General features: G+C 54.5%; 2 protein-coding genes and 1 long non-coding RNA gene across 14 annotated transcripts in view; 1 reads left to right on the top strand and 2 right to left on the bottom strand.

Annotated features, from left to right (window-relative positions):
- The window catches only part of Sugp2 (SURP and G-patch domain containing 2), a 22,177-nt gene extending 13,105 nt beyond the window's left edge, over nucleotides 1-9,072 (bottom strand). The window contains exons 1-3 of one of the 3 annotated variants that reach the window (XM_013068709.3): nucleotides 8,925-9,072; nucleotides 7,141-7,272; nucleotides 1,559-3,157 (exon numbers count right to left, since the gene is read on the bottom strand). In XM_013068709.3, coding sequence (XP_012924163.1) covers nucleotides 1,559-3,157; nucleotides 7,141-7,272; nucleotides 8,925-8,940 — 1,747 coding nt within the window. In that variant the 5' untranslated portion in view covers nucleotides 8,941-9,072. Of the gene's footprint in view, nucleotides 1-1,558; nucleotides 3,158-7,140; nucleotides 7,273-8,630; nucleotides 8,747-8,924 lie in introns of those variants that run through there. The other 2 variants (XM_013068711.3, XM_021251021.2) reach the window with 2 other exon arrangements.
- Nucleotides 8,926-25,601, top strand: Armc6 (armadillo repeat containing 6). Of its 10 annotated transcripts, none has more exons than XM_021251022.2 (8): nucleotides 8,926-9,098; nucleotides 19,551-19,683; nucleotides 20,230-20,312; nucleotides 20,881-21,454; nucleotides 23,575-23,720; nucleotides 24,174-24,305; nucleotides 24,589-24,726; nucleotides 25,081-25,601. In XM_021251022.2, exons 2-8 carry the CDS (start codon nucleotides 19,563-19,565, stop codon nucleotides 25,291-25,293), a joined length of 1,407 nt encoding a protein of 468 aa, XP_021106681.2. In that variant the 5' UTR covers nucleotides 8,926-9,098; nucleotides 19,551-19,562; the 3' UTR covers nucleotides 25,294-25,601. The 10 variants fall into 10 exon arrangements, with proteins under 10 accessions (XP_021106681.2, XP_087058049.1, XP_087058040.1 ...); XM_087201922.1 differs by having other exon boundaries at nucleotides 9,062-9,143; XM_087201921.1 differs by having other exon boundaries at nucleotides 9,086-9,327.
- LOC147821139 (uncharacterized) lies at nucleotides 17,378-19,556 on the bottom strand. Its single transcript, XR_015447627.1, has 2 exons — nucleotides 19,385-19,556; nucleotides 17,378-18,796 (listed from the first exon to the last, which is right to left on the bottom strand). It is a non-coding gene; the product is annotated as an uncharacterized LOC147821139 (long non-coding RNA).

Genomic DNA, 25,601 nt, shown 5'->3' with positions numbered 1-25,601 from the left:
CCGGGGATCGAACTGAGGACCTTGCGCTTGTGAGGCAGATGTGTTGCCACTGAGCTACATCCCTGGCGCGAAGTCCATTTAGTTTTGTTTGCCGGCAAGGGCCTCATGTGCTCGGCGAGACTCCTGGGAGGTGCCCGGCCCCGGGCTGAGTGTAGACACAGGCGCGCTCTCTGCACAGGGTAAGTCACCCTGAAACTGCCAGGCTGCTGCAAACCGTTTCCTCTATGAAACTGCATTTTCTTCTTTGTTGCCTCATTCTACAGAGCTGCTTGTTTTCTACGATTTTACAAAAGAACCTGAAGTTCAGTCAGAAAACGGTGAAATGTGGGGACCATGGCAAAGGTGGTCACCTCCACCTGGGCTGACACAGTGAGGGCTGGAAGGCGACCACTCTCAGGAGGAGGGGTGGCAGTCCCTTGGAAGGGGGAGTCACAAAGATAAGAGTAAAAGCACTAACTGGTACATGTACTGCAGGCAGCACCCCGGAACTTCCGGCAGGGTCGGCTGCAGCAGTGGCACTGGCTACCCAGCAGCACGGACAGCAAGGCCCAGATATGCAGAGGCAGCACGGGTACTACCAAGGGACAGGTGAGGGCTACTCACGAGGGATGGGCATCCCAATGCAGCCAGCACTGCAGAGCCTGGCACCCTGCACCCGCGGGACACCTGGGCACTGTGACAGCACTGCCACACACTGCTCTCCATTGCTAGGGGGTAGGCGGGGTGGGGGACCGTGTAAGCCCTGAGCTGGCCAGGGGCCCAAGAGGAGGGGTGGCAGGGAACGGGAAAAACCTGGGACAAATGAGCTATGGAGGCACAGGAGCAAGAGAGACGTGGCTGTGGTGTGTGCGCACGACCTGGGGGTGGCTGGGTGACGCCCCAGGCGCTGTCACCACCCACACTCAGCTCTCTACTGGTTTCAGGTGCCTCTACCACCTGCTAGGCCCCAGGCTCCCTGGGAGCCCTCGTGCACCCACTGCGGCCTCCCAGGCAGGCTGGGCCTAACCTGCCTCCCCTGGAGCCTGGGACAGGCATGACTGGGGTTTCAGGTCTCCTTCCCTTAGGAGCCTGGGGCCACCTCAGAAATTGTGTCAGGTGGTTTTCCTGCTACCACTACCGGGGTGTGGGGAGGACACTGCAACTGCAGATCTTAACCTTGATCGCCTCATGAAAAGCAAGGTAAAACCGTGCCCAGACACACGTGCGTTTCCCTGGCGAAGGCCATGGCTTCCCATGACATTTCCAAAGGGGTCTGGCTGAGGATTTAGCTCAGTGGTTCTGCCACCTGCCTCGAAAAGCAGAAGGTCCTGATCCCTGGTACCAAAAAAAAGGGAAACCGCCGCCTGCCTCCAAAGGGGTCTGTGACTCAGAAACACCCAGGGGCTTCTGTTGGGGATCGAAGAGCCCTCGCACAGGTTCGTAGGAGGAAGGGCAGGCAGGGCCCTGGCCAGTGGCAAACCACGATCCGCTACAGGTGACTGAAGAACATCTATGGGGGACATCTCCCACGGGAAAAGAGTGCCACCAGGCGCGCAGGGACTCCCAGGGTGTGCCTCACCATCGCTTGGGGCCCTGGTGGGAATCTCAGGTTTGGAAGGGAGGGCCGTCTTGTCCTCCTCTTGTGATGGCTGCGGCCCTGGCCGCTTCACCCGCAGGGGACACCCGCTAGCCAGCAGCCAGGCCTTCAGGTGGTCGATGTACTCTCTCCCGAACAGAGTGGAGTCCTCGAAGTTGGGAAAGGAGGCCGGGGAGGGGGCTATGTCCTGGAGGCCGATGGCTTCTAGGATTTTCTCTTGCCGGAAAGAGGACGCCAAGGCAAAGGTCTGTCCCAAGAGGGCCAGCGACTTCCGGCAGAGGGAGTTGGTGGTCTCAAGGGCCAGCGCCAGGTCCAGGGGGCTGGTGAGGGTCTTAAGCTTGACACTGAGCTCGTAGGCGTTACAGGCCATGAGCAGGGGTGTGACACTCTTCAGCAGGCGATCCTGCAGCCGCATGATGTACTTGTCGAAGGGCTTGATGACTTCAAAGAAGCAGTTTTTGGTCTTCACAGCACCTTTGTCTAAAAGCATGTTTAAAAACTCATTATCAACTCGAGGGGTTTTCAAAGCAGAGTGCTTTAAAAATTTGATAGTAAAAAAGCAAAAATCTCTGTGCTCTGGTTTTAAGGAGCACTTAAAGGAGGCGAGCATCTTAGCACAGGTTTCGGTTTCGAGTTCAAAGAGAGTCTGGAACAGCTGGGAGAACTTCAGGTCATCTTTAACAGTGTGGAAGCCGGCCCACTTGATGATCTCGACCCCGAACCTGGAGAAGACGTCAGCCTTATCTATGATGTCGAAGCTCATCTTCCTCCTGGGGAACCGGATGTTCTTCAGGTCTAGCCCCAGAGGGATCTTCAGGGTGGGGAGCTGGAGGTCCTCTGGCCCGGGGTTTGTCCTCAGGGCCACACTGGGATTCGGGCTGCTTTTCTGGGTCTGGTTCGTGCCCTGAGTTTTGGGGGTAACACGATTCAGAGCGGGCACCTTTTTCTCGGTCACGTTTCTCAGAGTGACAAGCTTCCCGACACTGCCCTTGGGTATCAGCAGGCCCTGGGTGTCCCCCTTTCCCAGGAGGCCACCTTCATGGACCATGCTGAGAGCACGGGCCCGGGCCTGGGCCTGCGCACTGGACCTGGGCACGGCGTCGGCCTCTCCGGGACGGTCCACATCATACTCCAGACTCTCCTTCTCCACATGCTCTTTTTCCAGCCGCCTGGAGGAGCCCAGGTCCCCCAGCACAGCGGAAGGACCCAAACCAAACTCCTGTGCCCAAGAGGACTCTTGAGAAACTGGATGGCCCATGTCCTGCTCCCAAGAGCCACGGAGAGCCACTTTCCAGTCCTGAGAATGGAAATGTCCCAGCTTCCGGTGGCCAAGAGCCTGCTCTTGGGAGTCAGAGTGGGCAAATTCCTGATCCCGGCTGCTGCCCTCTTTTCGAAAGTAGCTGTCATCACTGATGGAAGCAGCACTCGACCGGAAGGAAGGTCCTGGGAAGGTGTCACCCCGCAGGCCTTCTCTGCTGGCATCACGGGAGTGAGCCGAGGATCCACTGAGGGTGAATCTGCTGTCACCGTGAGTGTCGCCAAACATCTCTGCTCTGGACCTTGGGACCGTCCTCAAGAGATCTGAAACACAAGACCCAGAAAGCAACACACAGGCAGTTAGAGCAGGGTGGATGCGCTTTCTGAAGTCAGAGCTTTGCCGATGTCAAAGTGTGCAAGGTGTCACTCCAGATACTGGCTGGGATGCAGCTGGCCCCTGGTTCTGTGGCCGCACCTCCACGGGGCCAACACACGCAGGTGGAGAAACTCACTTAGTGGTGAGTAGTACGGTTCTCCACTGCTGCTCCCTACATGACACAGCTCAGCAGCTACTCAGTGACACCGACAGCGTGTGAGGCGTCAGAAGCCACCCCCAGGGGCTTGGGACGCACAGTGCACGCAGGTTGTAGGGTTGAAGGTCGGGGCCTTCGGGAGGCCTGGACCACACCCCACAGATCCCAGAGGGAGGCCTGGGCGAGCCTGACCTGCATCTCCCTGACACCCACCAGTCACACCAGCCAGGGACCATGCCCTAAACACAACTCAACCTAGAGTGCCAGGCTCTCCAGCTGGCGCCAAAAGCCCCAAAGCCCATGTGGTCTCATCCCTTTCTGCACCCCGTACAGGGACCTGCTTTAGATAGATGAAAGGGTGCTTGGTTCCCATACAACCTGGATGCCTTTGTTCCTGTCTGCACATGTGTGGTGCTGAGGATTGAACCCAAGGGCCTTTGTACTACATCTCTAGCCCTTTTTATTTTTTTATTTTATTTTTTTTGGTAGCGGGAATCGAACTTGGGACTTGTGCTTGCCAGGCAGGCTCCGAAACCACTGAGCTAAATCCCTGGCCCCTTGATTTTTTATTTTGATACTGGGACTCAAAAAGTCACTAATGCCTAGGGTGGGCTCATTTTTTTTTTTTTTTTTTTTTTGTAGTACTGGATATCGAACTCTGGACCTTGCACTCGCAAGGCAGGCGCAGCACCACTGAGCTAAATCCCAGGCCCTGGCCTCAAATTTTTCATCTTCCTGCCTCAGCCTCCCAGAGTCCTGGATTACGGTGTGTACCAACACACCCGGCTGACCTGGGACCTTTTCACTGCTACTGAACACCTTACCGAGGCTGCCCATTCTCAATGCCTCCCAGGAGGAATTCTTGCCCACAGTGCCACCAAAAGGTGGGAGCCATGGCTGCCACTGCACTTGTCACAGCTGGTGAGGTCACAGCAGAGGACCTGAACTCCAAACTGGCTGAAATTACAGATCTGCGGGGCCAATCAACTTACTCTGGAGACCCAAACCAACTGAGGCAGGCAGGCGGGAAGGTACCAGACGCACCAGCTATACTAAAAGAGGCCCGGTGGACCTGGAGGGGTCTACTTCCGTCCTCCTGGTATAGGAAGGGGAAACGTTTCGGCAGCTGGTTCCTCACGAGAGAGGGAACTCTAAGAAGCCAGGCACAGAGCAGACTGGCATACGAGAGGGCACGCTAGGCGGGTCTCGGAATGTCTTGCTCATATTCCAGGTTTCCAGTCAGGCCCTATAAGCTAGTAAAAAAACCTCAGAAAAACAAAAGGAGAGAGAGAGGTGCCAGGAGGTAGTAACCACCTGAGAGGCCACAAGAAGCCAAGGCTTTGGGCAAAACCAAGCTCCTTTGTTTACGGAGTCCTTACTGAGTGTCTCCCAGGCACCAGCACCACAGAAAACACCAATGTTGCTCAGGAGGGGAGAATTCCACTGGCCTCAAAGCTGAAAGAGGCGACAATAGACAGACATGGCTCGGGGTCAGCAAGCGCTGACAAGATGCCAAGCAGGAGGGCCTCAAGTAGGGGACACCATCTGCGGCCAGGCTGGTCTAGAAGGGCAGCAGTGCAGCCCATTGCCAGGGGCCTGGCAGTGGGGCGAAAGGAAGAAGCCATCCCGACAGAGCGGCAGGAGGATGAAGCCCTGTGCCAGGGCCATGGAGGCCCCATGGCCAGGAGGGAACAGAGGAAATGACAGGCAACGTGGCAGAAGGGCAGACTCCGCAGGGGATCTCGTCCTGGACACCCTCATCTGACCTGGGAACCAGTCTGTCCACAAGGTCCGAGAGGTTTGGGGGAGAGTGGATGCCTCGGGGGTTCTAGGAAGGAACCACGGTGACAAGGTGGGGGAATCAGAGGAAAGGGCGGCAGCTGGGTTTCACATGGTGTGTTTCCATGCTCTGGTTATGAGAAAGAGGCAAAGTTCAGAGTGCAGCAGCAAGGGGCTAGTGATTTAGCTCAGTGGTTTTGCCGCCTGCTGAGCAAGCACAAGGACCCGAGTTCAATCCCTGGTACCAAAAAAAAAAAACTTTTACAAAACAAAACAAAAACAGAATGGCACCCAGAGTGGAGCAGCAACATACAGAGTGGGTAGAGCAGCTTCGTGACAGATGCTCTGGACACAGCCAGCATCCTGCTAGGGTTCCAGCCCTCACTCCACCAGTTGTTGTTGCTTTTTTTTTTTTTTTGGTACCGGGGACTGAACTTGGGTCCTTGCGCTTGCGCAGCAAGCAGCGAAACCACTGAGCTAAATCCCTGCCCCTGTTCTTGCTTTTTTGAGGTAACTAAGATATCGTCAGGCCTGGTGGGTCACATCTGTAATCCCAGCTGTTGGGAGGCTGAGGCAGGAGGACTGGCAGTTTGGGTCTGAGACCAGCCTGGGCTATGTAGAGTTAAAGGGGGGCCTATAATATTGTAAATAGGAAAGCCAGGTGTGTGGTGCAAGCCTGTAATTCCAGCCCCTGGGAGGCTAAAGCAGAAGGGTTACAGTAAATTCACCTGGGCTACAGAGTTGACACCCTGTCTCAAAAACAAAACAAACAAAACACTGCAAGACCTAGTCTCAAAACAAATTAACAAAAACGTTATGTTCTGCAGGTCAAGTCTCTAAAAAAAGAACCAAGACCTACACCTGTGTACACAAATGCTCAGGCATCACAGTGATGCAAATGCAACACTAAATGAAGTGCAGGATGCCAAAGACAGCTCAGGTACAGGGAGCTGTGGGGCACAGGAGGAAACTGAGTGTACTTTCTAATTGCTCCACTCCCTAAATTCTTTTTGTGTACTACTCACTGTAGAGAGGCCAGCACTCCGTGCTGAGCACACATTCTACCCACCCCCAGCTGCATCCCCAGCCCTGGACTACAGAAACCTCAGAATTTAGATACGATTTCCAAGCCTCAGTTTCCCCAAGGCAGAGGTGCATTTACTATCCTCCCTCAGAGACTCACCAACAGGAGGCACCCTCCCTGCTCGGTGACAGGCCAGGGCAGCATCTGGGACAGGGGAGGACACCGGGGGCCCTGAAACTGAACGGATCCTCCGCCTTATCCTGCCTCCACGCGGGCACCAGTTCTGATCCTTTTGATAGTTATCGAGACTCACCAGAGGGGTGTTCTCAGGAGGTCCCCTCGGCCTGCCCTCTCACACACACCACGGGTGAAGGGCTGCATCTACCCTTGGGTAAAGACACAGTAATCCCACAACAGAGAGCCCCAAGAGCCCAGGCAAGGCAGGGACCTAGGGAAGGCAGTGCTACTAGTAGATCTGGGGGAATGAAGTTGAATCAGAGACCCTGAAGGAACTTGTGACAATGACCCAGCAGTAACTAGCTTCTGTAGTGGGCCGGGGATTTAACTCAGTGGTTCCACCAGCTGCCTCGAAAGCGCAAGGTCCCTAGTTAGTTCCCTGGTACCAAAAAAAAAGAAAGCTTCTGCAGAAGCTGAAGGGACTGTGAGCAAGGTCCCGAGTCCAACACTCAGCACCCCCCATACTCTTTTTTTCCTTTGAGACAGGGTTTTGCCCAAGCAGGCCTCAAGCCCAGGACCCTGCTGAGTGACAGATCACAGGGGTGTACCACCCTGGCTCTATGGGAATGGCTCCAGGGAATGGTAGCCCTGTGTACTGCACACTGCTGGGGCTCACAGGTGGATGAGCAGCACATGGAGCTCACAGGGAGCCCTGTAAGCACGTATATGCCCAGGAGGTGAAATCTGGCCCCAGCTCCAGGCACCCACTCCCTTTGGAATCCACTTCCACTTACCCTGTGTTTTAAATGGAAGAGTTTCACCTATAGTCTCACCACTAGAGTCCGAGTGAAATCTTTTTGCTTTTTCTTGCAGTACAGCATCCAAAGTCTCCTGTGCAATCCGCCTTGCTGCCATGTTTCTTTGCCCTGTAGTGAGAGAAAAAGACATGCTGAGAATAACCTCGAGCACTCACACGGCCACTTCTCTCTCCCACCAAATCCTCAAGGCAGTAATTGGAGCCCAGGGTGGCACTTCAGAGGCAGGTTAGCTGCTGGGGGGTGGGGGAGGTTTGCCACCACAGCTCACAGCAATGGGCCTCCCTGAGGTCATCTCCTGGGAACCTGTTAGCACAGACTGTGACAAAGCAGTGCTGTTTCTGGAGGCTGCTAGAGGACAGCAGAGCCAACACACAAAACTCAGAATGAAGGGTTGGAAAAGTGGGAAGAGAACCCTGGCGAATGGTGATTAGGAAAGATGGGGCTGTTCTCCCACTGCAGACCGGGAAGAGCCACTCAAAGCTCACTCGGGACAATGTGTTAGGTCCTCCTATGATCTCTCTTTCGTTTTTTTTTTGTTTTTTTTTAAGTAAAGGTCTCACTATATAGCCCAGGCTGGCCTGGAACTCACAGCGATCCTCCTGCCTTAGCCTCCCCAGTGCTGGCATGACAAATGTATGCTATCAGGCCCAACTGGATCTTTTCTGTTTCTTGCAGCATCCCCCTGAAGAGAGGCCCTGTCATCGACGACATCATACACGGCAGGAGGAGGCAGACTCTGGCTTCGTGACCCACCCAAGGTCAGACAGCCTGTAACTGAACCTGGTCAGAGGCAGTGGCAGTGGGGACAAAGCCCTGAAGAATGAGTTGGAAAACGAGAAGCAGCAACATTTGGGAGTTATGTGGTGGTGTCCCTCATCACCAACATCTCCTGCGGGGTGACACCTCTGACTTCCAAAACGCAAGTTTGCCTTAAGGCCATCTGCAAACACCACCCCGCTTTTCCACCCTTTCAGCTTTTTCCCCGAAGAGCCCCTTGTTCTCTGCGGAGCAAGGTCTCTGGATCAGGTGGCCTTTGGGGCTCAAACTAAGGAACCTAACCTTCCTGTGCCCCGCTTCCCCATCCATAGCCACCCAGCTGCATCGGGCTGCCGTGGGGGCTGAGCCCGTTCCGAAGGGCCCAGGCAGCGCGCGATCGCCGTTACCGCCCTGGGCCGCGGCTGCCCCCGGATCGCGCAAATGAATGAGCCCGGATCCGACGCGACGTCCGAGGGCTGAGCGGCGCGGCCCCGCCCCGCTCCGCCGGCCTCAGACCGAGAACGTGGGCGCCGGGCTGCATCCCGCCCCCGAGACGCCTCGGCCTGGACGGAGCCGACGCCGAAGGCCGAGGGCCCGGCCCGCGGCGCCATCGCAAAGTCTGGGTCCCCAGGGCCGAGCCTGGGCCCCACCCCCACCCCCACCCCCACCCCCACCCCGGGGAACCCCACCGACAATGCCAAGGCACGGACCTCACCCCGAGCCCACTGCTTGCGGAGCCGCCCCCGCCGCTGCCGCTCGAGGCTTTTCACCAGAGGCCGCGCGAGGCGGGGACATGTAAATGAGCCAACGGTCTCCGCAGCGCCGCGTCGCGCAGGCGCAAGCCGCGGCTTCGCCCTCCTGCGCAGGCGCGCTGTCCGCTGCTTCTTGGGGACGCTCCCTAAGGCGAAAATCTTCCCCACTAGGGGCAGTGACAACGGTGAATGGCCCGGAAAAGGTAGAAGAGACGCCGAGCTGGTGCGCATTAGTGGCTCTCTTAGCTTTACCTGCAGTTGCAGTCATCCTTGGTTACTCCGGGAGCGATCTGCCTGGCTAACGGAGGCGGAGGCGTCGCGGCCCCACTGCGCCTGCGCACCTACGGCGGCCGGAAGGGGCCGGAGCCAAAGCGGCGGAAGACAGCTGCGAGCCCCACCCTTTCCTCCCGTGGCTGCCACAACCTGGTGAGAATCGGTAGCAACGGATTCTGGTCGCTCGTGGAGTAGGGAGTGAGCACCGCGGGGAAGGGCTGGTGACTGCGGCGCGATCCTCGGGGACTTGGTTTAGAAGAAGGAAAGAATAGCAGAAGCCCGTGGCGTCCAAATACCCCGGCTACTTGGAGTCTGCTTTTTATTCATTCAGTAGAGCTCCGCCATAGGCCGTAGAAGCAAGGAAGCTAAAGGGGACAAACGGGTAAATAAGTGAACCGAGCTGCTGTAGGCACAGGTGATACTTTGCAAAGTGTGATGGGATGTAAGAGCAGGGACTGCTTTAAGCCGGAGAGGTTTGTTTTTGTTGTTTTGCCTAAGTTTGCGGTACTGGCAGTTGGACCCAGGGGCGTGCTACTTGAGCTACGTCTGTAGTCATTTATTTATTTATGTATTTTGAGGCAAGATCTTGCTAAGTTGTTCCTACTGGCCCCGAACTTGCAACCCTCCTGCCTCAGCCTCAAGTAGCTGGGGCCAGAGCAGTTTTGAAGTTTGCCTCTTGGGCAATGGTAAGGATGAGAAAGAGGCAGGGCGCTAATAAGCAGGCTGAAGGGAGGCGGGAAGCCCACCGCAGGGTTCTGAGCAGGTGGACGAGGTGATGGTGGTCTTGTGTGCTGTCAAGGGCCCCTCTGGGTGCTGTGTGGAGGGAGGCAGGTGAGGCCGGGGGTCAAGGACGGTGCCTGAACCATACATAACAGGTGTGGCTGGCAGAGGGAGAAGAGAAGTGACTCGCGGTGTCCGGCAGCCTTTCTCGGTGAGCAGGGGTAATGGCTGTCAGCTGAAGGCTTCCGTAACTGTTTCCCTACGCCCAGCTCACCCCGGAAGCATCCTCCTGACTGACAACACCCTGACAGTGCCCTTTCCCCCTCTTTTAACCCGAGCTGGGTCCCCAGGTGGCTGCCCAGCCCCGTGACCATCGGGAAGCACCGACTTTATGCTGGATTCATATCTGTGCTTTCACCCCGCACTCAGCCTTGTGCCCTGAAGGACTCAGCTCGGAGGTGGTCAGACACAGGCACCCCCAGCTCAGCCAGCTCAGGACAGGGCAGAGGGAGCTTTGTGGCGCCAAAGAGCACGGATTGTGAGTGACCAGCTAGGACAACACTGCAGAGGACCCGAGGGCAGGGACGGTGTTTTTGTTTTGTACCGGGATCGGACTCGGGTCCTTGCGCTTGGCGAGGCAGGCGGCGCAACCACTGAGCTAAATCCCCGGCCCGGGGACGGTGTTGTTGAGGCTGTGTAGCGGGACACAGTCCTGGCCAGGCCCCTTGCTGTCACTGGGACCCAGCAGGCTCCGGTGGACATGCTTTCGTGTGCGGAGCCCTGCTCTCCAATGCTGAGGAAGTCTGTGTGAACCCCTACCTTCCGCTCCTTCTATCCTTGAAATCCTCGGCAAACCTTACTGAGCTCCCTGCTGTTCTGGAGCTGGCAGGTGGGGAGGAGACGGGCTGCACAGGAGCAAGGTGGGGAGTTTGGTGCCCCGTTCCCCGGAAAATCCGCTGACCAAGCTACTGCTTGAGCACAGAGCAAGGCACAAATCCCTGGTATTTTTTAAGCTCCTCCTCTCTGAAGATCCTCTTCCCAGTGCTCCAGAGAGTCGTGGGCTATCACCCTGCCTCACCCCGGAGGGAACTGAAGAGCGGGGCCAAGGGAGGGCCTGGCATCTGGGTCCCACAAGCCACCCCCACCACCCTAGGGACACAGCCCGAGCATTCATATCCTGTGCCGCCTCTCAGACAGAGGTGTGGGCCGGAGTGCCTGATTCCCACGTGGCCCAAAATGACCCTGGGGTTTTTGCCAGATTCCCATACCCCTATCGTAGCACACCCCCCCCCATGCCCCCACCCACACAGACTCTGTGTGATGTGCAGTTCTAGAATGGAGGAGAGAAGAAAATAAACCCAAATCATTGAGAGACAGAAAAACAAATTGTCATGAAGACAACATTTGTACAATTGAGAAAGCAAATCATGGACTGTGTATTAGAAAATAGCATCATAGGCCTGAGGTGCAGTTCAGAGCACTGCCTAGCGTATGTGGGGCCTGGGTTCCCTTCCTTTCCCACCCCCAACAACAACAATAATGATAATAGTGTAATTTTTTTTTTTGGTACCGGGGATCAAACTCGGGACCTTGCGCTTTCGAGGCAGGCGGCAGCACCACTGACCTCAATCCCCGGCCCATGATAATAGCAATGATATTGTATCTGTGGTAAGTTTTTTGTGTCAAATCTCATTTGAAGCCAAACATAGTGGTGCTCACCTGTAATTGCAGCACTCTGGGAAGGGGAGGCAGGAGGATTGCAGGTTCAAGCCCAGCCTGGGCAACTTAGTGACTTGGTAAGATCCTCAAAAAGAAAAAAATTTTCATTTGTGCTGTGGTGTAAAAGAGAAGGCCCTGTTCTGCATGCTGGTGTTAGGAGGGAAGAGACCCTGTGCCTGAGACACCCTCAAGTGCAGGTGCACAGACACACAGATCACTGTGGCAGACTCTTAACAAGTGGTGAACCTACCTGAAGCTCCTCACAACTGTACTCTAAGTTTTTTTTTTGCACCGGGGATCGAACTCAGGTCCTTGCGCTTGCGAGGGAGGCGGCGAAACCACTGAGCTAAATCCCCGGGCTTGTCAGCTCTTTTTTAGTTTGTATTTTGAGCCAGGGTGCATTTTGTTCTTTGTTTGGAATGCAGATGTTGTCAGGTTTTTTTCTTTGTTTTTACCTCTTGTGGTACTGAGGATTGAACCCAGGGCCTTTGCACTACCTACCCAGTCTTTCCCACATTATTTCAAGACACGGTCTTGCTTAAGTCATCCAGGCTGAGCTCAAACCTGGATCCTCCTGCCTCAGCCTCCTGAGTAGTTCGAACTGTCAGCCTGAGCCACCACACCTGGCTCAGGTTTCTCTTTGGATGAACCGATATCATCAAGCCGTGGTCATGGTTCCTGCCCACCTGTCTTTGTCAGGGTCCCCTGGTTTTGCCTCTGGTGGCTCTGCAACCCAGATTCACTCTCCATTTGTCCAGCCAGTCAATCAGCTGGAATTGGAGGTAGAACTTTTCCTCCTCCTCCGTGGTTATGCCCCTCCTACAGGGCAGGCCGGATAAATGCTGGATGAAAAAGGGTTTTGTGGTGCTGAGGATGAAACCCAGGGCCTTGCACATATTGGGCGAGCTACACCCCAACCCCTATTGATGGTCCAACCCCTAATCAATGATCCAATTTTCAGAAGAATGTACTGGGTTTGTCTTAGTAGTGTGAGCACATTTTGATTTTGATACCCACTGGATTTTTCAAAACTTTGTATTTTGTTTTGTTGACGAGGGTCTCCTTATGTTGTCCAGGCTGGTCTGGAACTCCTGGACTCAAGGGATCCTCCTGCCTCAACTTTCTGTGTAGTTGGACTAGAGGTGTGCACAGCCAGCTGAATTTTTTATTTTTATTTTTGGTACTGTGTAGGGAACAGGGAAAGGGGACGTTACTAGAACCTCTGCAGTAAGTCCTAGTCTCCTGCGAGCCACTGCAGCACAGGGCAAATTACAGGAAAGGTAGAAAAATGAGACTGAGAAGAAGCTGAGCTTTGGGTCTGATCAGTGCTGCTCTGAGCGGCAAAGAGGAAAGCACCCGGCTTACCACACCTTTTATTTAGTACATTGGGAGAAACAAATTAACAAATGGCTTGCACAGAGTTCAGTACATCCAGGTAAACAAGATGTAACAGTCCAAGAACAATGAGGAACTGAGTAGATGTTTGCTCCTCCCAGGATGTTTTCAGCTCCCAGGATGTTTCTTGTCCTGGAGAATCACAGCATCACCGGATCATTGAGTTCTCAGTTGTGACCGGAGGCCAAAATGGAATTCTGTCTCGGAATTCCATAGCTGGGCTGTAGGCAGGAAAACTAGGCTAACCAAATGATTTTTCCCTAAAATTACGTAGCATTGCTCCCAACTTATCTCCCTTTTTGTTTTATGTGAGGGTGTTTTTAGGAAAAGCGAGCACACCCAGCAATGGCTTGTCCCTATGTACTGTGAGGATCTATAGTGTGTTTGACTGGTTTAGCTGGCTATAATAAGCATAATTTCTCTCCATTGGGGCTGTAAAAGGATTAAAAATCTAATTTTTTATTAAACGTTGTTGACTAAAAAACTTAAAACTTTTGTTGAACTCCAATAACTATTGTCTTTAGTTATACTTTTCTACTGGGTGTTTAAAACCAAGTTACGGTGAGACCTATATTAAATAAAATCAACCTCTTGCTGACTAACAAGGTCAATTAAGTCTCCTCAGGCACTGTCTTGGAACCATGCATAGAGCCTCTTAGCTCCTCTGTCAGGGTCAGGCATCAGGATATGTCATAGCCTTGCTTGACCATGTTGCCTTCTGTGAAAGCATGGGAGGTTTCTTCCTCCAGGTGACCTTCCTTTGGCAAACTTTTTATTGTATCTTTACTGTTTTGTTGTTCAGCAACCTCCCTGCTCAGGAGGTTGGGTGACTCACCAAAAATGTAGGACCTTGGAGAAGATTCCCTCATGACCTGGATCTTTTTGCTATTGTTGACCTTGGAGGGCCAGGGTCAAAATATTGGCTGCCTTCTTAGCCCAGATACCTCTTCAGTTTTGGTCTCTAGACTTTGGTTGTTGAACACCCAGAAGAGATAAATAACATTAGCATTGTAAGAGGAGTAGTGAGAAAAAAAAAAAGAATTTGGGGCTGGAGATTTAGCTCACTGGTTCCACAGCCTGTCTCGAAAGCGCAAGGTCCTGAGTTCAATCCCCGGTACCAAAAAAAAAAAAGAGGACTAGTGAACTCAACTATTAGAATTTTACCTGGATATTAAGCATTTTGGAATAAAAATATAGTGAAACTCTTATTACTGCGAATTACGGTTCTTGTGGTTGAAACCCTAAGTAGCTATCTTTTTATAGGACGTCATCTAAGGAAAATCAATCAGCCTCCAAGTGCGCCTGTTATCATAGGTGGCTGGAGCGTAAGAGAAAGGCAAATATCTGAATCAAAAGGTTATTACCATAGACAATATGTTGGAAGACCCATACAATTAGAGGGCATGAATACCTTTGTACACCAGAAAAGGAGCAGTAATAAATATCACAGTTATATAAAACCTTATGTTCTTCAATGTAGTTTGGTACCAAAAGCATCTTTCTAATAACAATCTTTTGCTTATGTCCCAGAAATTAATCTTTTGAAGATGTAGACATATCACAATAACACTTTTAGAACTTTACCCAATATAAACATTTTATAATAACATATTTAGAACTTACACTTCAATGATAACCGATGTAATCAATTTATAATAACAGATATTATTAATTGCGGCGTGTCTCCCATAAGATTATGAAAATTACTAGGGGGGGTCCCTTTAGTGAATTAAAGACCAGAATAATTATTTTCTGGGCGGCCGCTTCTTTATTCACCAAAGGGAGTACCCACGGTCTCTATGTATTTTGACAAATAAATCTCGATGGCACTTTGATCAGTTAGCAACCTGGGGGAAGAAAGGCATGCCTTTAATTTAATAACATTTATCTGTAAGGCAATGCAATCATAGGTGAATATTTTTTAAGGAAAAAAATTTTTTTTTTTTTTTTTGGTACTGGGGATCAAACTCTGGTCCTTGCGCTTGCGCAGCAGGCGTCAAAACCACTGAGCTAAATCCCCGGCCCCCAAAATTTTTTTTCAAAAGGTCAAAAGGAAAAGAGGGGGAAAAAAAATTTGAGCTCAACTGTGCAAATGGACAAACAGAAAACAGACAAACATATAAGATAACTTACAAAACTAGAGTGCACTCAAATATATTTGGCCAAATTGAATTATAATATCCCTTTTGTGATTTTTAGGTTTCTAATTGTACATGAGACTGGTCAAAAACTTTTGTAGTCAACTAACAGATCTCTTGAGATTAGAATCAGAAGGAATGCAAGCGCTTTTATACCTGTAAATGTAAAAAGAACATTTTCAAGTTGTGCCCCCCCCCTTTAATCTGTATTTATTCTTCCTCTGGGGACATCATCTCAACCCTGGACCCCGCTGTGGATTTGTTGGTCGTTGCTGTTGAGGTGAGTCCCTCAGGTGCAGCTGGCTCATGACTCTCAGCCAGGGTGCTATCACCCATTCTCCAAGATGTTGGTGGTTCCACCAGTGAGACCCAGGGTCGCACATTCCGGGAGGGCGGCCACAAGGTTTCATCCTTATCTGTCAGGACACAGGCAAAACCTCTCCCCCAGGTTATTAAGGCAGGAGCAATTGTTTGACATACGGCCTTTTGTAATCTTTTTTTTTTTGGTACCGGGGATTGAACTCGGGTCCTTGCACTTGCGCAGGCCTTTTGTAATCTTAAAAACAAGTTTAATAATTTAGGCTCTAAGGTAGAGCAGACCATAGCTCCTTCCAATCTTTGAGTTAACCAAACTGCATAAGAGAAATCACTTAAAGTATTAAGAGGTTGGGGAGGGAAGTTTTCAATCACAAATTAAAATGGCTAGCAACTCTGACCTCTGAGCAGAGTGGACTTAGGCCCAAGTGGGGAGCGTTCGGGGGGAGAGAGGATCACCCCTTCACCGGGCCTCACAGAGAGCGGTACCTACACGTTCCCATGCTATTAAGTTAGTTGTCCCTTCCAGGGGAAAAGATGGGACGTACATTTGTATGTCTTTTAACAAATCTATCACAGCATCCTTAGGTACTGGGTACATAGCTTGCTTTAACAGCAACTTAAGTAATTTGGCAAAGTTACGCTGCTCTGATGACAGAGACTGACCCATAGTTCTAACTCAGCGAAGGTAGAAAATTACCCCCAGCTGGACACACCAGTGTCCCTCGTCTGAGTCTGGAAATCGTCCTGGGAGAGCCGTGTGCTGTCTATTTTACTCCGAGTTTGTCTCACAGGCGAGTTCACTCGTGGATCCAGTTCACATCCAAGTTGGGCGCCAAATGTAGGGAACAGGGAAAGGGGACATTACTAGAACTTCTGCAGTAAGTCCTAGTCTCCTGCGAGCCACGGCAGCACAGGGCGAATTACAAGTAGAAAAATGAGACAGAAGAAGCTAAGCTTTGGGCCTGATCAGTGCTGCTCTGGGCTGCGGAGACTAAAGCCTGCAGCTTACTGCACCTTTTATTCAGTACATTGGGAGAAACATGTAACAGATGACTTGCAGAGTTCAGTACATCCAGGTAAACAAGATGTAACAGTCCAAGAACAATGAGGAACTGAGTAGATGTTTGTTCCTCCCAGGATGTTTCTTGTCCTGGAGAATCACAGCATCACTGGATCCTTGAGGTCTCAGTTTTGACTGGAGGCCAAAATGGAATTATGTCTCCGAATTCCATAGCTGAGCTGTAGGCAAAACTAAGCTAACCAAATGATTTTTCCCTAAAATTATGTAGCATTGCTCCCGACAGTACTGGGGATCGAACTCAGGACTTTGAGCTTGTGAGACGGGGCAGCACCATTGAGCTAAATCCCCCAGCTTTTTTCTTTTTGGTACTGGGGATCAAACTCTGCACCTTGTGCTTGCGAGGCAGGTGGTAGAACCACTGAGCTAAATCCCCAGCCCAGCTGAATTTTTTTTTGTTTGTTTTGTTTTCTTGGTACCGGGATCAAACTCAGAACCTTTGGGCCTTCAAGGCAGGTAGTAGAACCACTGAGCTAAATCCCTGGCCCTCAGCTGAATTTCTTTTTAAATGCTTACTTGTCCCAGCTTTCATCTTTCTGTTTGTTTTGGTTTGAAACAGGGTTTTTCTGAATTCACTATGTACCCTAGGCTGGCCTAGAACTCTCAGGGATCCTCCTGCCTCAGGCTTCTGTGTGCTGGGATGACAAGTGTGTGCTACCTTGCCTGGCCAAAACACACATTTGTTTAGGGTTAGCATTAGGGTTAGGGTTAGACCCAGAATGGGCCTTTCTCCTAGGAGACCTGGGTCCTCTGTGTAGGAAATGATGTTTAGGGACCAGAGCTGCTTTTAGGATGCTTGCCCCTACTGTGACATCATGTCCTCTGGCATTTCCGTTTGATTACTAGAATATTGGGTTTGTGTATGCTTACAAAAAATACATCATGGGCCAGGGATTTAGCTCAGTGGTTCCGTTGCCTGCCTCGCAAGCGCAAGGACCCAAGTTCGATCCCTGGTACCAAAAAAAACCATCATGAGTTCATGTTTATGTTTCCAGTTAAGATGTAGGAGTTCCGAGGTTTACGCTCCAACCTGAGGTTTACTTTATAGTTAACATATATGTATGTTTTGTTCTTTTTTTTTTTTTTTTTTTTTTACCTTTTTTTGGTACTGGGACTCGAACTCAGGACCATGCGTCTGCAAGAAGGCGGGTGCTGGAACCACTCACCTAAATCCCCAGCCCTGTATGTTTTGTTCTATGCATATGTCTTAAATCACATTTTTGTCACTGGGACAAAATACCCGACACCCTCAGCTTACAGGAGAGGTTAATTTGGGCTCAAGGTTTCAGTCCTGGGTTGGTGGGCACTAGGGCCTGGTGGAGGAAAGTGCCTCCCACCATGGTGGCCCAGAAAGGAGTCAGGGAGAGAAGGGAGGGGCAGAGAGGGAGATGCACTCCTGAGGCCATGCCCCATCCCCCTCTCCTGACTAGGCCCCGCCTTCTGACCACACACCCAGCTGGGGATTGGTGGGGATTGATGAAAACAGCGGTCTGTTATCCAGTCACCTCCCAGAAGCTCCACCTGTGAATACAGCAGGCTTTGGGGCACCTACAGTTCCAGAGTAAAATGATTACTGTTTCCCTCCTGAATGCCAGGAAGCTTTTCTTTTATAGGTTATACTCCCATCAGGGTACATCTCAATCAGGAGATAATCCACTGAGGATGGTTTGACTGAACAACTTTCTAACGTAACAGTGTTTTGCAGCCAGGTATGGCTGTGCACACCTGTAATCCCAGCACTTGGGAGGCTGAGGCAGGAGGATCTCCACGAGTTTGAGGCCAGCCTGGGCTACATAATGAGTTCAAGGCCAGTCTCCTGAACTGTATAGTGAGACCCTGTCTCAAAACACAAAACAGGGCTGGGGATGTAGCTCAGTGGTAGGTACAGCACCTGCTTGGCAGCACCTACCTGGCAAGCACAAGGCCCCGAGTTCGATTTCCAGTACCAAAAGCCAAAACAAAACAAATAGTGTTTTTGTCTCAAGCAGACATGGAGGCTACTCTTGAGGCCAAAAGGCCCTCTGAGTTCAGGCCACTTTTGGGGCTCCAGGGAGTCAAAGGGAGTGAGCAGTCTCCCCAATGCAGTGCTTTATTGAGCGTTTATCATGTTCACAGCAAGACAGAGGGGCTCACCACAGCATGAGCTGGAAGCTGGAGGTGGCGCCCCCGCCAGTGCAGGATCTTTCTTCCACCCCGGCCAACACGGGGAGGACATGGGGGTCCCAATGGGCAACACTGGAGCTCACAGCAATCTGGAGACCGACACGGCCGAGGAGCCAGGCGAGGTGTTCTAGGCGTCAGAGTGACGCTGTCAGACAGTCGCAGGGCTGGAGCGGCACCCAGGGCAGAGCCCACAGCCTGGAGCTGGAAGGCCAAGCCGGAGTTCATGCGCGGCCGGGCCTTCCTCTTTTATGCCATGGGAGTTTGGTACAAACAGCGTGTTGTGCTGATCTCTTGGTGGTGTAACAGATAACGTGCTAATCCTATGGGAGTAAAAGTAAATGTTTTAGAAAACACTTTTGTAGGTGTCTTGAAAGGGCTCACGAGATAAGCTTGGCGCGCAGGCCATGTACCATACCGTACCGTATGGTCCCCACACTGCGTGCTTACCCTCCAGTCATCGCACGGGCACGCTGGTTGCGTGGTTAGCACAGCTGGTTTAGACTCAGGAAGAGAGTGGCCAGCCAGAGGGAAAGGTGGCTTCTGTCCTGCTCACATCAGTTTTGCAGCACTAGAGATTGAGCCCAGGCACTTCATGCTGCCTTTTTACATTTTTTATTTTAAGACAGGGATTCATTAAGTCACTAAGTTGTCCAGCCTGGGCTCCAACTTGCAATTCTCCTGCCTCAGCCTACCAAAGTGGACCACTGATTTTTTTTTTTTTTGGTACCAGGGATCGAACTCGGGTCCTTGCACTTGCACAGCAGGCGGTGAAACCACTGAGCTAAATCCCTGGCCCTACCACTGATTTTTTTTTTTAATTACAAGGACATAGCAGTATATTATCAATCGGACTTTCTTGAGTAAAACAGTGAACCGGCCAGGGGTGTCACTCAGTAGTGAGCGCTTACCTGGCATGTCTGAGGCTCTGGGTTCCTGGTTCTCCACATGCCGTCTTGCCACTTGAAGCCCCAAGAACAGGGGCTGTCCCCTCTCCTCGGATCTAGGTGCTAAGTTTCCAAGGTGGTAGGGGTCCTGAGTGCCATGTCCCCTGCTGACAAGCCTGTCGCTTCTCAGCTGTAGGCACAGATGGCCTCCCGGCACATCACCCAGAACACCTTTGATGCGGCCGTGCAGGAGAACATGGAGGAGTTTGAAATGGGGCCGGAGGAAGCCGTGCAGGAGGCTGTGGAGCAGTTTGAGTCGCAAGGTCAGGCACTGCTCCAGGCGCGGAGACACAGAGCCATTTGCAGGTTGCTCTCTCTTGGGCTCCCATCACCCGTCACACCTGGCATGGATGCCGGTGCCTGCGGGGCCCTGCCTCTCTGTCCCCCCGCACCCCATCTTGGGCCCAGAGTGACAAAGGGCATGGTCCACATAGGGGCACCTTGAGGAGGGCTGTTGGCAGTCTCTGGTGGAGCTTTGGAGACGCCGCACTCCCTCCCTCCTCCTGTCCAGTTGCTCGGCCAGGAGGGAGTTGGGTGCAGCCTCCGAGATCAGAGGTTGGTCCTGCACACAGATGGGGTGCCCAGGTCCTGTGGGACCGGAGCAGGGAGCTCCAGGAAGGCCGTGGGTGCCGCCTCACTGCCCAGCTCCTGCCGCTGTGCCCTGTTGGCCAGACTGGGCAGAAGGGCTGCAGGGTCCAGAGCTGGCCAGACCCTGGGGCCCCAGAGCGAGGAAAGCCCAGCAGAAGGAACTGGGGTGGACTCGGCGGCAGGCTGGGCAGCGTTGTCTTTGAGTCTGCGTCTCCCTGTAGGCGTTGATCTGAGCACCATTGTGAAGGCTGTGCCGAAGGCCTCTGCCCAGGGAGCCCTGGAGCCCACGCATGCTGTGTGCCAGGTAGGGATGGGCAGCCCAGGTTGGGGCCTGGTCACCTGGTCCGGAGGTCCCTGCTCTCCCAGCATGCACGGCCAGCTGGACGTTGGCTGCTGCCGCCGTATCCGAAGCCAGCGAAGCTGGCACTCTGAGACTGGGCATCCATGCTCCTGGCTGTCCCTGGTGAGGGGGCCCAGCACCCTCGCGCCGTGTGCATGGTCCCGGTCCCCCATATTGACAGGGACAGAACTGCAGGGAGAGGGAAGGGATCACAGGCAGACGGTGCAGCAGCACTTGGTGGCAGCAGGCGACTGCCTCCCTCCTGTTTAAAATCCCCCGCGAGGTTGGCGCTGGGCAAACTGAGGCCAAAACAACAGGAGAAAAGCCACCTGAAGCTCACCATCACCTGGTCAAACAGGCGGGCATGGAGATGCACACCTGTCATCCCAGCCACTCCGGAGGCTGAGGCAGGAGGATCGCAAGTTTGAGCCCAGTGTGGGCAACTTGGCAACCTAGTGAGGCCCTCTCTCGAAGTGAAAAATAAGAAATGGCTGGGGCTGCAGCTCAGCACAAGGCTCTTTCCCCTCCCCAGACCCTCGATGACCTGCTGGAGGCCGTGGCTGGCTCGCACCCCCAGGAGGCAGTGGCCCACCTGGCGCGCTTCTGCGACCAGTGCCGTGAGCACAGGGCCTGCCGCTTCCTGGCAGCCCAGAAGGGGGCCTACCCCGCCATCCTGGCCGCCTGCAAGCTGGCAGCCCCGGGCGACCAGGGCCTCCTGCTCCCGGCCCTCAGTGCCCTGGCGGCGCTCACCGATGGCCAGCCTGACCTCCTGGATGCCGACGGCCTGCGGCTGCTGCTGACCACCCTGGCCCAGAACACCGATGTGGCCGACGTGACCTGCTCCGGGCTCCGCTGCGTGCGCCACGCCTGCCTGAAGCACGAGCAGAACCGGCAGGCCCTGGTGAAGGCAGGTGCGCTGCCCCTGCTGACCGGCGCCATCGCCCGGCACAGCCACCACGCCGACGTGGTCAGGGAGGCCTGCGGGGCCCTGCGTGTCATGACCTTCGATGACGACATCCGTGTGCCCTTCGGCCACGCCCATGACCACGCCAAGATGATCGTGCAGGAAAACAAAGGCTTGAAGGTCCTCATCGAAGCCGCCAAAGGTAGGAGAAGCAGCCACGTGAGGCAGTGAAATGGGGGCAGTGGGCAAGCTGTGGCCAGGGTGAGAGTACAGGGTTACAACTCAGCGGGGAGCACACGCTTAGCATGAACAAGGCCTGGCTTCCCTCCCTACACCACACACACACAAAAAGACTAAGAGGCAGGGCTTAGAACAGCTTCAGGTATGGCTTGCTCCAGGCACCACCTGCCAGGACAGTCCTGTCCGTGTGGCAGGCCAGGAGGCATCCTCATGTGCCCCAGTGGCTCTAGGGGACTTCCAGGCCAGGACTCATTGGCCAGGAGCTGCGTAGGAGCTGACTGGGGAGGGGCCAGGGCGGAAGAGGGAGCTTCCCAAAGGGAAACAAGAGGAAGGGGTCTGGTGGTAGCTTCCTCAGTGGCCCCAGGTGGAGGCTACACTTGTTGATGGCGTACGAATGGAGCTCAGGGACAGAATGCTGGCCTAGCATGCACGAGGCCCTGGGATCCATCCCTAGCCCCACAGAGAAACCGAAACAAGCCAGGGATGGTGGCAGACGCCTGTCATCCCAGGACTCTGGGAGGCTGAGGCAGGAGGATCCCCAGTTCAGACCAGCCTGGGCAACTTATGGAAACCCTGTCCCCAAATAAATGGGAACATAGCTCAGTGTGAAGGCCCTGGGTTCAGTTCTCAATATTGTGCATGCACACGCGCGCACACACACGCACACACACACACACCCCTCCAGAACATGTACTCTTGTTTGTACCTGGCCATAAACCCTCACGCCTGTCTGTGTGGCCAGCTCTGGGAAGGTCACAGTGAGCTGCCTCCCTCCCGCCCCTGCCCCCAGAGCGCCCAACAGAGCCTCGGTCCCAGGCGGTCCTGGGAGAACCTGTACCAGGCTGGGCCTCTGCGGGCTTCCCTCCCTGTCTGCTGGGGAGGTGGGCCTGCCTTGGTTTCCCCTCCACGCCTCTGGAGAGAATCAAAACAAGTCCTGGCTGCTTTTCTGAGAAGTCGTTTGCATCCTTCCTGTTTATTTATAGCAGCTTGAATTAGGCTTCTAATAGAGAGACAGACTATCTGTGCGTATTTATATGAAGTCTTGTTTTTTTTCTGGCAGTGCTGGGGAAGGAACCTAGGTTCTCACACACACTGGGCAAGCACTCTACCACTGAGCTACACCTCTAGCCCTCTTTTAGTTCCTTATTTTGAGACACGGTCTTGCTAGGTTGCCTGGATTGACCTCGAATTTGCCATCCTCCTGCCTCAGCCTCCTAAGTAGCTGAGATTATAGGCATGCACCAGTGTACCTGGCTCATTTTTAATTTTGAGACAGGTTCTCACTAAGTTCCCCAGCCAGGCCTACAACTTGTGACCCTCCTGCCTCAGCCTCCTGAACAGCTGTGCACCTGGTTGACATCACTGTGTAGAAGCAGTCGTGCATTCATTTCCTTCTTAAGGAAGTGGTCGATTCACAGTGACGCAGCCCTCTAATTCCAGCCACTCAGGAGGCTGAGGACAAGTTAGAGGTGTGAAACCCTGTCTCAGAATAAAAATTTTTTTTTTTGGTACCGGGGATCGAACTCGGCACCTTGAGCTTGCAAGGCAGGCGATGGAACCACTGAGCTAAATCCCTGGGCCAAAATAAAAGTTTTTTAAAGGGCTGGGGTGTGCTCTGTGGTAGGTGCTTTCTAGCATGTGCCAGGCCCGGGGTTCTGTTCCCAGCAATCAACACGCTCCCCCCAAAAGGCAGCCAGTTATGGCTGGTGACTCCGTCCACAGAATACACCGAGGCACATCCAGAGAGGCCCGGGAGGGCTGCAGCCTGGTGACAAGTCACATGCGTCCACCTGTTGGCTCCTGCGGGCCCTGAGCTGTGTCACAGCCGGTGTCCCATGTGCCCCTCCGGGGCTGCTGGTTGCACCTGGAAAAGTCGTTGCCACCACAGGACTCCGAAAGTAATCTCAGACCATGGTACACTGTGGCGCTATTCTAGTTTTCTTCTCCATAAGTGGTCCGGAATTTACTTGGAGCCCAGCAGGAGGCCAGGAGGGCGCGGTCTTGTAGCAGCCAGCAGAGGGCGCTGCGGGCCGGCCCGGTGCCCCTGGTCCCCGGCCACGCTGACTGTGCTGTCTCCTGCAGCCTTCCGCGGCAACCCTGGCGTCCTGGGTGAGCTCTGCAGCACCCTGGCCTGCCTGGCCGTGCGCAATGAGTTCTGCCAGGAGGTGGTGGATCTCGGGGGCCTCGATGTCCTGGTGACCCTGCTGGCCAGCTGCAACAACCACCAGGTGGGGCGCCTGAGCTGGGCCAAACCCGGAGCTGGGTTTCCATCCTCCTGACACCAGGAAGGCTCCTGTCCCTCTGGGTGCCACCAGCCAACCCATCACCACCCCTGGAGCCAAACACAGCAGCCCCTCGCTGTCCTCTGCCCGTTTTCTACAGGCATGGGGACCGAGGGGAAGATGTTGGCCCAGCCAGGGCCCCAACCCCAGCACGTGAGGCTCGGCTGAGGCCCGCCTCCCTGCCTCAGTGTCCCCCCATCAGTCCTCCATCGAAGCCCTCACTGGCCGGGCCCGTGTGGCTGCCAGGCGAGGCTGGTGGGAAGGGCCCTGCTGCCCACACCCCTGATGTCTAGGCCGAGGCCCAGCCCTTCTCAGACCCTTCCCCGTCGTTGCCCCAGGCTGGGCTGGCATGGTGCAGGGCAGGGTGGGTGCCTGGTGACCGGGCCTGGGCCCGTGCAGGACCTCGTGAAGCAGGTGCTGAGCGCCCTGCGAGCCATCGCAGGCAACGACGACGTGAAGGACAGCATCGTGCGCGCTGGCGGGACAGAGGCCATCGTGGCTGCCATGACCCAGCACCTGGCCAGCCCCCAGGTACCCAGTGCGGACATGCGGGGTGGGCGATGGGGGGCTCCCGGCCCGGGGTCACCACTGAGGGAGGCCCTTGGTCACTTCCCAGGCGGGGCAGGGTGAGGCGGCCGGGCTCAGGTGCTGGCCTGGGTCCCCTGGGAGGTTCCCGCTGGGCAGTGCCCTTGTCACCGAGAGCCCTGCTGTCGCCCCGCTGTCGCGTACCAGCCGACGGCTCACGGTGGGGGTCGCAGAGCCCTCGAAGGGGCTCAGCCGTGTGCTGCGCCCCAGGCTGTCCATGCGGCCACAGGTGTGTGAGCAGAGCTGCGCGGCCCTGTGCGTCCTGGCGCTGCGCAAGCCAGAGAACAGCCGGGTCATCGTGGAGGGCGGCGGTGCCCTGGCGGCCTTGCAGGCCATGAAGGCACACCCGCGGGAGGCCAATGTGCAGGTGGGCGTTGCGCTGGTCCAGGAGCCCGCTGAGAAGGCTCTCCCAGTCCCTGTCCCCCGACCCCCACTGTGGCCGGCCCACAGCCCTCCTGCCTGCCTGTCTCTGGATACGTGCCCTTTCCTGGCCCTGTGCTTTGTGTTTAATCATCTCTTTTGCTCCTTTCTTTTTTTTCTTGGGGCTGGGGCTGGGGCTGGAACCCAGGGTTCCATGCTGCTAGGCAAGTGCTCTGCCAGGAACTGCACCCCAGCCTCATGGGCCACAGCCATTGGCGGGGACCCCGAGGGCAGAAGGGACCCCTTCCCAAGACGCCTGCCTGCCTGCCTGCCGTCGGCTCACTCCCCCTTTCTTCCGCAGAAACAGGCCTGCATGCTCATCCGCAACCTGGTGTCCCGCAGCCAGGCCTTCTCCAAGCCCATCTTGGACCTGGGGGCCGAGGCGCTCATCACGCAGGCGCGGGCAGCCCACCAGGACTGCGAGGACGCAGCCAAGGCCGCCCTGCGGGACCTGGGCTGTCGCGTGGAGCTCCGGGAGCTGTGGACGGGGCAGAAGGGGGATCTGGCACCGTGACCCCACCAGTGTGGGCTGTGACCTTGGGTGATTCACAGGACTCGGGGAGGCCCAGCTCCGCCCCCACGGCCCCTGCCCCACCCGTGTGGCACCCCCTCTGTCACAGAGCCTGTCTGTGCATTTCTTGGGGCAAAGGGCACGTCTTCCCACCTGACTCCCGGCGAGTGCCTGCTGCTGGCTCGGCTCCTGGTTCCGCTCCTACGGGCCCTGTGACCCTGCTCCAGGGTTTCTCCCTGTAAATGGGTCTCAGGTGTCCAGCTGTGTGCGGCAGCGTGGTATCCAGTAATAAAGGTCATTGGTGGATGTTG

Source organism: Heterocephalus glaber, unplaced genomic scaffold, assembly GCF_053883595.1.
Source record: "Heterocephalus glaber isolate CG9 unplaced genomic scaffold, H.glaber_assembly_v1.0 deba00001761, whole genome shotgun sequence".
In the NCBI taxonomy this organism is placed as follows: domain Eukaryota; kingdom Metazoa; phylum Chordata; class Mammalia; order Rodentia; family Bathyergidae; genus Heterocephalus; species Heterocephalus glaber.
The sequence above is the reverse complement of the archived record's forward strand: the minus strand, read 5'-3'. Positions and strand labels throughout refer to the sequence as shown.

What these genes read in the sequence shown, in the direction of transcription:
- Armc6 (XM_087201914.1), top strand. Translation starts at nt 19,563, where the DNA reads ATGGCCTCCCGGCACATCACCCAGAACACCTTTGATGCGGCCGTGCAG. An exon ending in GGAGCAGTTTGAGTCGCAAG is followed by an intron (nt 19,684 to 20,229) that starts GTCAGGCACTGC and finishes GTCTCCCTGTAG; the next exon opens with GCGTTGATCTGAGCACCATT. An exon ending in CCACGCATGCTGTGTGCCAG is followed by an intron (nt 20,313 to 20,880) that starts GTAGGGATGGGC and finishes TCCCCTCCCCAG; the next exon opens with ACCCTCGATGACCTGCTGGA.